Raw genomic sequence first — 14,169 nt, 5'->3', positions numbered from 1 at the left:
CATCCTGCCAATCGTGACCCACAGGCCACATGCTTTGGCTAAACTGACTAACATTGGACCTGTGAGCAACACAAAACAGATTACATGAGCTTTACTTGCACTGCATTAAAACTCCACTTGTTCTTTAGCTGTGTTTTTTTTTTTTTTTTTTTTTCCCCCCCGAATCACTTCACATTCAAATTTGAGTGCACCAAATGTGCTGTATAAATACAGCTGAGCAGCAGCTATTAAGTTACTGAGATGGCGGCTCGGATGGTTTGCCTAGGGTCTGCTTTTTTGTTTCTGTTTTTCTTTATTTGCTCTGGCTGATTCGATATCTTTGCTTGGCTGTATGTCTGTATCTGTATTATCCTGCGAATTTGCCATCTGCACGGTATTAAAATATAGTGAGAGCTCATGTGTGTTAACGTACTTGGCCAATAAACCGATTCTGACTTCACTGTCCGATATACTGTATACGGACGGTTACAAGCAAATATGAGATAGTCGGTGTCAGAATTATAAGAAAATCTTCACTGGCCTGGATAAAGCCAAATATTCACAGAAGAGATGGGCCAACAAAGCTTGATAAAAATCAGAAACAGATGCAATTTCAGGCCAAGTGTGAGTGCAAAAAAGTCTCCAAACATCTATGCTAAATGCTTAATAAACCTGAACAGGAATCCCTGCCAGATCTGAAAAACTTCACACGTGCAACCTCCCCGGCGTGGCAAAACCTTGACGGATAATAGCGTGTAAGTGATATTCCACAGAAAAATAATGATGTTTAATTTAGTCACATTTATTTTCCAATTCTGAAGGAGGAAAAGAACTTTTATCTCTGGGAAACTCTAGACAGAAACATGAGAATAACAATCAGTGACCAAAGCTACCTGAGAAACAAAGGAAACAGTACAAGTAGGAGACATTTAAGGCTCTCGAAATATGACTCATCCCTGTTTGTGTTAACCTGCCCACTTCCACTTCTTCTGTATCTTTCTATTCAGTCTTTGTATGAACTCTCTGGCTTCACTGCACTTGGGCAATCTTCTGGAAATCTCCATTAAGTCACTACAGCAGAGGCGACCATCGACAGTGGCCTGACTTCCATGTGTGCTGCTAAGCCCCGACTCCACCACCTCTGTAACACAATCCACACACTCCTGTAATCAGGACAAAACAGCCACGCTGCCATAGAAACGCGAGGTTTGTGTCTGCACAACACTTGATCCTCTTTTTCTTTTTTCTTTTTTTTTGCTACTCACACTCTTTCTAAGGTGAGGTCAGCCGTGGAGAGTGGGAGGGGAGAGAGCAGAATGCCTTCTTATTGAGGTCAGAGATGGAGAATCGAAATGCATGTATGCAGCGCTGCATGCCGACGAGCAGGCTGTGCTCGGGCTTTTCTTTCCCCTCTAACTTCCAAAGTGTTTGATTGATTGACTGATTAATTTAAAGTTAAATAATGATAACTTTCTCATCCACCACGCTGACAGACAGGCACTACCTCCCTCCGTAGTAGGAATGAGGGGCATCTTTCACACACTGATTGTGGCATCCCTTCTATGGGCCGGCGCTGAAGGCTGAGCAGGGTTCTCACTGCCAGCTGACCACTGAAGCTATGTCGTCAACGGACCACATTTATCCTGTGACGTTAATGTCGGCCCTCATCCTGGCTCTACCTTAACTTATACACACGATATCCTTCACACTCAGAGCCACAACTTAAAATAAAACAGGGCAAAATATTAATAGGACAGAAGACATGGGTGGCTGCGGCTGTAGAGGATAAAATATCCTTCATAAATCCAAGCTGATGTTACTTAGTTTTATTGTTCTTAAGGGCAGGGTCACAGATTTGAAAAAAGAAAGACTTACAGCATGTCAGGGCAGTTGTCAGGTTTGTCCAAGAGTCCTCCCTCCATGACAAAGCGCAGCACTTGTTCATTGGACATCCCCTGGTAAGGCTGTTCAGCTAAGGTGGCGATTTCCCACAGCACGACACCAAATGACCTGCAGCGAGAAAAATTAGGCAACATATTCAAGTAATATATTGTGGTATTTTATGTGATGCTCTTTCGGCTTCCACAGTAAACGTTTATTTTAACCATCGATCAAGCACACATATTCTTCTATTGCTTAGGAATAAACTTTACTTTGAAGAGCCTATCCTACATCATCGCTCTAAATTTGAAAGAAATGACATCCATTATGTTAGTGACTAAATTGTTATCAGGGTGACCTGAAAATGCCTCACCAGTAATACTTGGTTAACCATCTAATAAAAGCAAATAAAACTCCCTCCACTCAAAATTGAGCTGCACTGTTTGCATACAAACAATAAGTACAAATCATATTTTTCATATATTCCTTTTTTAATAAGAGCCACATATGGTGCTTGTTTGAGAGCTGTTGTGTTTGAGATGTGCATAAATGTCCAACCTAAACAGAGAGGAATATTCTAGTAATGGTTTTAGAGGGAGTAAATGTCAAACAGCCTGACTGACTGATACAGAAAAGGTAATAAATGCCTTTTAATATACAGAAGAGGGAAAAAAACTGATGTCAGCATGATAACACGCTCACAGTGACAGGCTGATGCTAGGCAGGTATCTGATTTGGCGTGCTCTGTGCCTTAGTTTATTGTGTTAAGTTGGTGAGATTTACTGGAATGTAGTCATTAAAAAATGTATTAGAAGATTGAAAATTCTGATCTCGTGATGAAGGAAGATGAAAAGGCAGAGAAAGTGGCTGTAAAGCAGTAAGTGGGATTCATCTCCTGGGTGCAGTGAATGTCTGAACCAAATTTAATCTAAGGCTAACCGATAGTTTCTGACTTTTTGTTCTGTCCGTGTTGGACTGAAATACTCTCACTGCCATCCATCGATCGCAGTACTAACAGCGCACAAGCTGAGCTGACACTGCTGACTTTATTTCAGGCTTCATTTTTTTTCTTTTCTTTTTGGAGTGTGCCATGTATCCTTAGCTCATATCTGTCCACAAGTTCCCCAAAAAGATGAATGCTATTTTAAATATTGCAACTTTAAGTTCCCCAGATAATCTGCACTAGAATCCAAAATGAGCGCAGGATGTCGGAGAGCTGGTACTGAGCATTTACCCTGCTTCTTATTTTAACTTCATGACGTGTGGCACGGTATGTTGTAACACAGCTTACATGATTACAATACTGCAGGAAAAACCTCAGCATGAAGTATTTCTTCAGTTTAACTTCAAGACTGCCTCGCGATGACCACAATATTTGTTTACTGTACTACTTTGGCTAGCCAAATTTTCAAATGGTATGCTTAACTTAAAAACAAAATAAATAAAATAGGCCTATTACAATACTGCACACCAGGATCTCAAACAGTCACCTACTCATGATGACATCAGGGTTATCTTACACTAAACTTCTTTACAACATCAAAGGGGAGGATATAGTACACAAATTGTGGAGGTGTGTTTGTGCTGGCACGGCAACCTCTCATTTAAAGACATCTGGAGCAGTTTAAGCCCACTCTTAGGGACTAACCCGTGACATTTGGGGAAACAAACATGCAGGGGGTTCTAGTAAACAGTAGTAAAACACAGGAAAAAAGTAGCAGTGCTGTAGGCTGGGAATCTACGAAACAGTGGAATAATAGAGTTGTCAGTAAATGGAAAAAAAAGAAGAAGAGGAATACTCCTGGCCTGTACTTTTTTGCCAGGAATTTCCAAAGAGGCAGCCAGAAAACCAAAGGTTTGGATGCTTTTGGAAACAGTAGTCATGATTTAAAAAAAAAAAAACTAAAGTAGAAAATTATCATAAGAATATATTATCTAGTTTTTTGCCACAGCATGAACTGTTTTAGAGTATACACAAGGACAAAGGCAAAAAAAATATTGAGGTGGTTATGGAAAACTTAGCATCTTTCTGGATTTAAGGAGGTTCATACATGTCTAATGTAGGGCTGCCACAATTAGTCGACTAGTCACGATTACGTCGACTATCAAAATCGTCGACGACTGATTTAATAGTCGACGCGTCGTTTGAAGCTTTGTAAGATCCCAAAAGACGCAGGAATAAGTAGGATTTAAGAGTGTAATAACGGACTGAAACAGAAGATGGCAGCACTGCATGTACAAGGATGCCAGCTGCCGTTAAACCCCGAAGAAGAAGAAGAAGCTGTGTCCCAGAATTCATAGCGCGGCCCAGCTCAGTTTCCAACAATGGCAGCAGCTAGTTAGTTTTAATATTACTCTTATTATTCTTTCTGGGTCACAAAATAAGCGTGTAGCATATTTTCAGGTGAGAATGTAGCTGTGTAAACCTCAAATATCGGCTCAGTTTATCAAGACACAACATGTTTTCAAAAGCGCTCCGACGTTTTCGGAGACGTCTGTTACCCACTAGCTCGATAGCTAGCCGGGGTTACAGGCTCACTAGAGCCGGTGAGAACACCGGAAATCGTTTTCAAACCCACTCAGGTGAAACATATATAAGTGACTTAGATAACTTAAAAATGTTATTGTTTGGCTTTTTTTTTAGTATTTTATTTGTTCCTGAGTAAATCGGTTTGGCTGAGCTTAAAGTTATAGTTTTTACACAGATGAATAAACATCAAGCAGACAACTGATTATCAGAAATGTGAGATGCTCGAGAAAATACTCCGGTGTCCTGTTATATTTTAGATAGCAAGGAGTTTATTAAACTTCACCGAAACAATCTGCAAATTTCATTAAAATTTAATAAACTATCATCTTGTCTTTATTTTTAGTTAGCACATACCTTAAACACTTAAAACTGTAAGCTAATGATAGTTATATAAGAGCAGATGCTGCTGGTGCAATAAGCTGTACATCCAATGGATGCATGATCTGATTAGTCGACTAATTGCAAAAATAATCGGTGACTATTTGACTATCAAAATAATCGTTTGTGGCAGCCCTAGTCTAATGCAGGCTTGTGTATATGTAAGAGTGATTTGCTGCCATACCAGACATCAGACATTGTAGTAAACACGCCATCTTTCAGTGACTCTGGAGACATCCAGCGGACAGGCAGCAGGCCCTTTCCTCCTTTTCGGTAGTAGTCCGTCTCATAAATATCTCTGGTCATGCCAAAATCTGGAGAAAAAAAAATGAAAGCAGAAGTTGAGGAAGCCACTAAGTATCACTCATTATGTGTGGGAGAGGAAGCTCCAGAGAGCTCATCTATCCCTCTCACCTCTTCCCTCCCCTCTGTCCATCTACATTAACGTGCTTGGGTCCGACACTGAAATCCAAACAGTTTTTTGTCAAGGCCGGCAGAGCGGGGGAGGCTGAAGGCAATATATTAACTTGACTTACCTCCAATCTTCACAGTGAAGTCCTCTGCTACCATGCAGTTCCTCGCTGCCAGATCTCTGTGGACAAATTTGTTGGCGTTTAGGTACGCCATACCGTCTGCGATTTCTCCAGCCATCTGGATCATCTTTTTGAGTGGGGGTAAGACCTGGCTGGTGGCGTTCTGCGGTAGAGCAAGAGGCGGTGAGAAGAGAAACTCCATGAAAAGCACTATTCAGTCAGTCGACATATCACGCCTTTCTGCTTTAATCAGCTGAGCGAAACAAAGCGTAGCGTGGATGATGTATAAGGGTGGCAGAAGAAATTGTAAAAATTAAGAAAGAGAGCAGAGATGTGTGTGTGTGCACGTGGACAGGTTGCTTACTTCTTTGCGCAGGGAGCGCAGGTGGCTCTTGAGATCTCCGCGAGTCATCAGCTCCATAATCACTAAGGTTGGCTGTCCCTGAGAGACCACGCCAAGCAGCCGCACCTACATTAATCACAGCAGTGCAGAGGGGTCAGCTCTGATAAAACAAAACTGTGTCCAAAATACATGCTACATATAACTTCAAAATAGGTTTTGTTCACATAGGAAAATATGAAATATGCTCAAAACTTTAAGCTCTGAAAAAAGTTTTTTTTTTATAAAAAAAAAAAACAGCACAGAGTTCATTCAAATAGGCAAGTCAAGTTCAGCTGTGATCCAGCAGATTGATGATACCCTTCTACACTTCTACAAATCTCTTATGGCACCTTTAACCTGCCTGCCTGCCTTTGGTGGATCATATTGCTGTTCACCCTAACTCGTGCCAAGAATACCCCAGAACAGAGCCATGCCACCAAATCCAAATTACTGCACATGTGAGTATTCACCTATTACAGTGGTCCTGACTCAAATCACTTTGTATTTTCCACTGATCAACACCATTCTCCCACAAAGCAAACCACAAAGGAAAAGTCTCTCTAGACTTTCTCACTGTTGGGTTTTGTGTGATTTCTTGTTAGAACAAAATGTTTGGCTTCCACTAAATCTAGATAACATTAAAGACCACCACATAGTGCATTCAGTAGCAATAAATTACTAGGCAGTAAGGTAGGTTGTCTGACTCAGAAGCACACTAGGTTACAGTTCAGCTCCATCCTGCATTTGCAATTTAAATGTGTTTTTTTTTTTGTTGTTGTTGCTTGGAGCATTGTTAAAGATCTTTATCCTTAAAAAAAACAAAACAGTGACTAATAAAAAGGCTTTAACAACACATCCACGTTATGCAGTTTCTGATGTTGTGATCACACTGAAGTGAGAATATACAGTATATCCTGGAGTCTGAACTGCAAGTCATGCTGCAGCTGTCGGAGTAAAGACAACCACAGCGTACTTGAGTCTACGTCTGCGAGGATCAATTTCATCTCGTGACTGGATTCATTATGACAATACACTGGTTTATTATTAATAACCACATGAGCCAGATGGTAAGGATTTGATGACGCGTCCAACTTACCACATGGTGACAGTTGAACTCCTTCATGACAGAGGCCTCGTTCAAAAACTCAATTCGCTCCCTCATGCTGGCCGTCTCATTGACCGTCTTGATGGCCACTCTCGTTTCAGGTTCGTCCTTCACTACTCCCTTTGCGATGCCTTCGTACACCATGCCGAAGGATCCCTGGCCCAGTTCCCTGTGCATAGTGATCTTCTCCCTTGCTACCTCCCACTCATCTGGGACATACACTGGTGTGGCACAAGAGACAGCGGGTCACCATCAGAGTTTAAACACCCCACCCAAAAAACCCAATGAAAAATAGACCAAATATCCAACAGTCTTACTCTCAGTAGCACTGAGGTACTCTGGATTGACTGATGCATACAGGACGCCGTTCCCCAGTCTGTCACTGTTCCTGTTAACACAAACTCAGTTAGCCTGCAGGCAAGTCTGATTGCAGATGCTGTGTACAATTTTCAAGAGGAAGTCTACTCTTTACCACAGGGGAACGTTAATGAAAACAACACCTATTAGCGCTGATTAACATTACACTGATCATTAAGCTTCGTGAGCATAGCCAGGCAGAACAGCTTAATCAAAGAACTTTTGTCAGGCAGTTTTAAAAGCGCGTCTGCAAAAAGATACTTGCCTCTTTTTGTTCACATAGAAGAGGATGGTGATGAGGCCGGCGACAAAAATTGTCACAATGATGGGAATTATGATGACCACATACAACGTAACACCGTCATCACCTGTCAGAGAAGATAAAAACCGATGGTGTCAAGTCCTATTTATTTTTCATTCCTCTGCATTCCATGTAATTAGGGAGAAGTTCATTACGTTTAGGTGGAGACACATAGAAGAAAACACTTTCTGTCCAGGAGCCGTTTCCTGCCGGGGAAGTGGCACGCACTCGGGCGGAGTAGTTCCCCGAGCCAAGGTTGGTTAGTCGAGCTCCTTTGTACCGGCGGTAATCCTGTCGCGACACACACTTGTGCTTCTCAGGCTGGAAGAGAACAAGCACACGCTGGTTACTGCTTGGAAGAAAACATACCATCGGGTTAATGTTCTCATCTAATCAAAAATATGATTTCTTGTTTCTTATTTCAGGTGAATAAGGTTTGATGGCCTCCAATCAGCTTTCTATTGTGTAGAGTTTGTCATTTGTTTTTGGTTTTACTCAGTGTTTAAGCCCTGCGTGCATGAGCATGATTGGAGTCTGGTGCACGTTTTAAACATGTGAATCCTTCACTGAGCAAACACTGAGAGCCTTTTCAGTTGTTTACAATATTTGGATAGTCATGGATTCCAGGCTTTTCAATGTTGAAAAAGGAAATGACCTATGATAATAAGCTATAATTACCCCAGTCCAGCTCACCTCATTACCCAGGCGGAACTTGATCTCATACATCAAGATGAGTCCATTGGGCATAACGGGCTCTGGCCAGTGCAGCACCACACACCCCTCGATTTTGTCACACCTCTCAAAAATCACCTTGCCCGGGATGTCATCCGCTTTGACTGGGGGAACAGGCACAACCACGTTAATATAAACAAGGATATTTAATTTCAGAAAAGGTGCCAGCACATTTCATTTTCCATTTTCCACACCACTATGTTACCAAAAACAGCAGGGATGCTGTGTAAATGAAAACAAAATCAACACAATCACTTGGAGTCATTTTAAATCCTCAATCTATTTGAAAACTGAGAGATTTTATATTTTTATATTATATTTATATTTTAACCCTCGCCACCTTTATTTCCGAAAGGCTCAGCTTTGTTTTATACCCACTCATGGTACCGACCTCCTTCCAATTAACCCAACTAAGTGTGAGATGTTTGACCAAGTGTTTTTCAGCATTATACACCTTTTCCACTGTTTTTTGCCCGATATCCAAAAAACACTGGAAAAAGTAATATTTGTGACTTTTTCAGGTAAATAAAAGAAATGCACTCTCTTTATATTTGTCAGCATTACTGAAAACAGGTAGTTGAATGCAGGCTTTTTACTATGTTTCTAACCTGCAGGTTTGGTCCTGGAGAAGACGAAAGCTCCAGCGCTGCACTTCCCCACCACCTCGTTGCACGCATGGATATCAATGCGGTAGACGGTGAAGGGCCGCAGATTGGGGATCTCTAAATACTCTGTTGTGCTCTTGTCTTCAGTGAAGGGGAACTCTACGTTAGGAGGAATGCCATCTGTACTGTTATCCCCTGCGCCGAGAGTGGTATTCCCTCTGCCGCCCTCATAAAACAGTGTGTTGTTTGCTGTACCAGAAAGGTCTCTGCGCCGACGCTCTTGAGGTCTGAAATACAAAGACACAATTGAATATAAAACCTGTAGCACAGATCATTAAAATTCAATGAGCAGTGCTGGGGAAACAAAAGACAAAAAGGTGCATTGTATGTCCTGGAACCCTTATTGTAGCATGTCAGTGATGGTTTATACCTCCTGAAAAAATGTTTGCGCAAAGCTAAACATCTTTCATGGAAAGCACGGAGTGATTGCTACTCCCAGTTGTGCTGTGCTTATTAGGTCATTAGATCACTGAGAGGCTGACTGACAGAGAAATGCAAAAAACAGACAGTAACGCTAATGTCCAACATGCCCCTGATAAAAAACAAACAAACAAAAAAACCCAAAAGGTTAAACTCTGAAAAGTAATGTTTAGCCTTCAGTTCACTCAAAGTTCATATGATACTGGGTGGAGCTGCCAAGACCTGGACATCATCATAATTGAAAGCAAAGAGGCGATGACAGCTGTGACCTTAGCAGTAGGAGATACCACAGGACATCTTGTCCACCTGTGAAAGATGCAGGGTGGTCAATAAGACAGACAAAGAAAAAAAGCACTTGCTGTGACTGAGAAGATAAAAGCGTTACTGATGCCCTTTATAAAGCTCGTACACAGACATGTTTGGGGGTTGTCTAAAACCGAATGTGACAATGAACAAGTGACTGGGTTTAGACAGCTTAGCTCAGAGAAAAATAGCAACTTCAACTAAATGACTCAAACTGTACACTGAGAATTAGAACTGCAGCTACTTTTTTTAATAATTTGTTGTTTTTGTAATAATTAATAGATTCATTATTTGGTCTACAACACCATTAAACAGTGTTTTTAACAATCTGACTAATAATTCAAATCCATAAAATCTACTTTTTGTAATTTTTTCATGAGATGAACAGAAACCACAAATCCACAGAAAAAAGAATTTGTTCCTATAGTCATGTGCAAAAATCTTGAGCCACCGCTTCTCTCTTTATAACGTTGGCATTTACATCAACACTGGCAAGTGGTGCAATACAGAAACAACTGTGTTTGTTGTTATAGATGTATAAATATATATATTCTTTATTTTATTTTTTATTCTTCTTTTGCACTGAGAGAATTGCACCTCAATTTCATTGCTGTAATGACAATAAAGATTCAGTTCTGATTTCTTTATATTTTGCTTCCAAGAAGCCAGACTTGCTTTTTATTTTTAGAAGTTACATTGAGTCGAAGTTCTTCATTCTTTCTAAAGGTCCTTCAAATTTTTTCTTTGGTATTTCTCTGATTTTCTGAGCATTTTCAGAGAAACTTTTTGTTTTGTTTAGTTGTTAAGCAACTTAACACGAATCTCTGAATCATTAAATTGTTATAAAAGAACCCAGCTCGAGGGATGCAGCGGTGTTGTTCCTACGCATAGCAGATAACTTAGCAAAGACGTATTTCTTTAGTTGCCAAAGACAACAGGTCCAGGTGAGCAGCAATGGACAGAGGAGGTCAGGAGAGATGTGTCTGCAGCATTTCGGCCAGTGGTGTCGTGGATTTTGTCGAAATTGGTGGAATGATCAAGTTATGCAACACCATTTTGAACGTGTAAGAAAGGCAAAGAGTGATAATGATCCCAAACACACTGCCAATGCAAGTAAAACCATACGGGATAGCAAAACACACAGTGCAACACGATCAGTCATGGACCGGCCTCCCCAAAAACCGGATCTCAAGATTGTTGCAGCTTGACAAAGAACAGAACAAAAAACAACAAAAATTCTAAGAGATTGGAGAAGCCCGGAGAACTATTCATGAAGACGACTTTAAAAATTTATAAAGAAAGCTTGCATGTTTGCACATTTCAATAAACTTCTACACCTGTTTCCCCATTTTCCTAGCAAAATATAAAATTGAAGACTTTTACGCAGTACAGTAGACTACCATGTTAAACTAAGAAGCTAACTAAGCAAAAGCTACAGAATGCATGTTTTATTTTACTTACTTTTGTTTTACTTTAAAACAAAAGTAAGTCTGTGAATTGGGGAATGGGAGTCGATTGCACTGCCTATGTGCGCTTCACTGAGTCCTCGGAGCAGGGAGCAATGGCCCTAACAAAATCACACGTAATTGTGGTCAGCTTAGTGCAGTGGCAGTAGCTATGCTGGAGGCTGGATGGGACTTCTTCTTTTACGCAGTACAGCAGACTACCATGTTAAACGAAGAAACTAACTAAGCGAAAGCTACAGAATGCGTGTTTTATTTTCAAGTCGACCTGCAGGAAGAGGAGTGCACAGACAAAGACAGAAATGTGGGAAAGGCAGTTTCACTGACATGTCAGCATTCCTCTCTGACAGCTAAAAGTGCTGCAGTCCAGCAAACCAAAGCCCAGCCTTTTAGTTATTACTGACTACATCACACATACATGAAAACTGACAACATGGTAGAGACTACAGACAAAAGACTCGTGACACTGATTCACTCTGACAGTAGCCGTTCATCAAAGCGAAGAAGAAGAAGAAGAAATGAGCAGGCGACAGACATTTTATGGCTTCGACTTTCTGTATGGGCGATAATGACAGTGAAATAAGAATCTGCTACCTGTCACATGCTTTGTAGCTGTAGTTACTACAGTGCCCTGACCTCACCTGCTAAAAAAGCTCTACCTTTATGCATTGGAATCCAGAGAGGAAAGCCGTGACTACACATTCACTCTATGGTTAGTGGGGCACATTGTAAGCAGTTGACACCTCATACAATACAACAGGATCATGGATAATAGTGAAACATCTGATAGAAGAAGAGGCAACATCAGGGAGTCCTTTTCACCTCATCTGTACGTATTCATCGTGAGGCAGCCCCCTTCCTTTTCCCCATAAATCAGTCTGCTTTCCTTATTTTCTACTTGTCTTCTACGGCTGATGGGGCTCTTCCCTCATTCATTTAGATTCCAGATGGATTCACTGTACATTTCCTGGCAGCTGCCTCGTTACAGGAAAGAAAAAAGAGGAAAAAAAAGCCTCGGACAAAGAGAGCATGCAAGGGAGGAGTAGCGTGAAGTGCCGAGTTGAGAAGGACAGAATGGAAAACATTTCCTTTTCTTTCTCTTTCTGTTTTCATGCACCCTCTTTTCCCTCACCCTGGGTCTAAACCCTGAACTTTTGAGAAAGAAAGAAAGAAAAAAACTCCCTCATTTTCCCTAGAGTGGTTTGTAATAATGTTGGCTGTGTTACAGTGGAGAGGCTGTGCATACACTGGCCGAGCTCCTCGCTGAGGGCCAGGGACCTGCCACCCGCCAGTTTCCTAGACACTTCTACTGAAACAAATCAGCACAGCCAGAGAGAAGAGGAGGTGTAGATAGATAACAGTTCAGCCAATTTTTAGCAGTTTTCCTCCAAAACATATTGATCAAATTCCATGAACAGCACTACGAAGTAAAAGGTCAGTGCTGTTCAATTAAATAAACTTCATCATTTTAACAAATGAATATCCATCAGTCTATCCTGTCCTATCCTATCCGAGAACTGTGGGAGAGGAACACTGAAACATCCATAGCCACGAGCAAGTGAAATGATAACACAACACAGATGTCAGTCCTGTTGCGGGAAACAAAAGCATAAGCAGCTATTGTGTAGCCAAACGAGGCCCTTCAGACTCTTTAATCTCGTCTCTCTCCTTGGTTTGTTTGTTTTGTCCAAATTGCTGCCTGGTAGACCCCATCAACCCCTGTGCCACCGTTGCCGCGGCAATAAAAAAGCCACATGAGTGCTGAGGAGGCTTTGGAACCTACTCAGCATGTCTCCTTCATCTGCTCCACCCAACAAAAGGGCCGGCCTCAGCGGGCCAGCTCAGCGTCCGTCAGGTCCGTCCACACCAGTCATGCTCAGATCTTGTTCGCTCCACAGAGGAGCCATTAAACCCATTCCACCACCTCAGTCTTCGCATTGACCCAACAAGGCAATTACATTCAGTGCTCTGATAGCTGTCTGCACTTGAAAGGGAGGTCACAGCCTATAAACGGTTTAAGGAGGCCACTGATGTGACATACCTTGCCAGAAAGATGGAATTGTGGAGGAAATTCTCAAAAACTTTCAAGAAGACACGGTCGTCCTTCTCACGGTCCTTCTCTTCTGGTGTCTTCTGGCAAGCACAGCACAGGACCTTTTCTGGCCCTGCTAGGTCTGACTTCGTGGGCTTTGTGTACTCTTCCATGTCTGTGAGCTCCGACGCCGGGATTCGGATTGGGATCTTCAAGTCTGTTGAAGAAAATATGAAATGAAAAGCCAGGAAAAAAGAGTGTTTAGCAAGGGTGGGATTTAACCTTACCAATTACAATGGCCAGCTTTTTGTTTTGGCAAGCTAAAGCTCTTCCAGGTGATTGTCCTCTTTTAACTGTGCATTAAGATTAGTTTAAAAAACAAATAATGTTTGTACGATGCAAGAAAGACTGAGTGGCCTTCGCTAAGTAACTGGAAAGGTTTGAAAGGTCAGAGAATAAAGACATATTGGCTGCTTATTAGAATAAGGAGGAGTGCAGACCTTTGGAGCAGTAGTCATGTTGGTAGAGCTCCCTATCCTCAGCTTGACGCTGCCAGCGGACCAGGTAGTAAGTGAGATTGCCGTTGGGCAAAAGTGGAGGTGACCACTTCACCACCAGCTTTGTTGAGGAATTACCATATGCACGGGCATCTTTAGGCACAGACGGCACTGTACCAGGGGAAAGACTAGATTATTTTATGTTGTTCATGTGTTTATATAGTTGCGCAACAATAATAATGTAAAACTGAAGCCAGAACCAAAAGTGATGGTCACACTTACACGATGGGTGTGTGCGAATATAGATGATGTCACTCTTTGCTCCAGTGGCATCTTTGTCGCTCTCTTGCAGGGTGATGGCCTTCACAAAAATAGCATACTGAGTCCAAGGCTTGAGGTGCTGAAGTCTGACATTTGGGTCATTGTTATTATCTTTAGGAAGATCCACATCCACCATGTGCCAGCTATTTGAGCCACAGCCATCCTGGCCATCAAACTCAGTGATGTTCTGGAAAGGACTGAAAAAAATACATTAAAAAAAGAATTTCATTAAAAAAAAAAGACAGTTGACATGAAAGTAAGACACTAAATTACTTTATGCTCAGAGGCTA

The 14,169-nt window shown here is 41.6% G+C and overlaps 1 protein-coding gene across 1 annotated transcript in view; it reads right to left on the bottom strand.

Moving 5' to 3' along the window:
- The window catches only part of igf1ra (insulin-like growth factor 1a receptor), a 74,996-nt gene that overhangs the window by 3,048 nt on the left and 57,779 nt on the right, over nucleotides 1–14,169 (bottom strand). Inside the window, exons 8-20 of the mRNA XM_085359188.1 lie at nucleotides 13,841–14,076; nucleotides 13,562–13,729; nucleotides 13,071–13,278; nucleotides 8,787–9,070; nucleotides 8,140–8,282; nucleotides 7,602–7,767; nucleotides 7,411–7,513; nucleotides 7,106–7,176; nucleotides 6,780–7,009; nucleotides 5,666–5,770; nucleotides 5,305–5,464; nucleotides 4,953–5,082; nucleotides 1,855–1,989 (exon numbers count right to left, since the gene is read on the bottom strand). Of these exons, the coding sequence (XP_085215314.1) occupies nucleotides 1,855–1,989; nucleotides 4,953–5,082; nucleotides 5,305–5,464; nucleotides 5,666–5,770; nucleotides 6,780–7,009; nucleotides 7,106–7,176; nucleotides 7,411–7,513; nucleotides 7,602–7,767; nucleotides 8,140–8,282; nucleotides 8,787–9,070; nucleotides 13,071–13,278; nucleotides 13,562–13,729; nucleotides 13,841–14,076 (2,139 nt within the window). The remainder of the gene's footprint in view (nucleotides 1–1,854; nucleotides 1,990–4,952; nucleotides 5,083–5,304; nucleotides 5,465–5,665; nucleotides 5,771–6,779; nucleotides 7,010–7,105; nucleotides 7,177–7,410; nucleotides 7,514–7,601; nucleotides 7,768–8,139; nucleotides 8,283–8,786; nucleotides 9,071–13,070; nucleotides 13,279–13,561; nucleotides 13,730–13,840; nucleotides 14,077–14,169) is intronic.

The sequence above is a fragment of the Diplotaxodon limnothrissa genome, linkage group LG7, assembly GCF_057381915.1.
Source record: "Diplotaxodon limnothrissa isolate DT_005_m linkage group LG7, D_limnothrissa_male_GT1.1, whole genome shotgun sequence".
Taxonomy (NCBI): domain Eukaryota; kingdom Metazoa; phylum Chordata; class Actinopteri; order Cichliformes; family Cichlidae; genus Diplotaxodon; species Diplotaxodon limnothrissa.
This window is presented reverse-complemented; position numbering and strand designations above follow the sequence as displayed.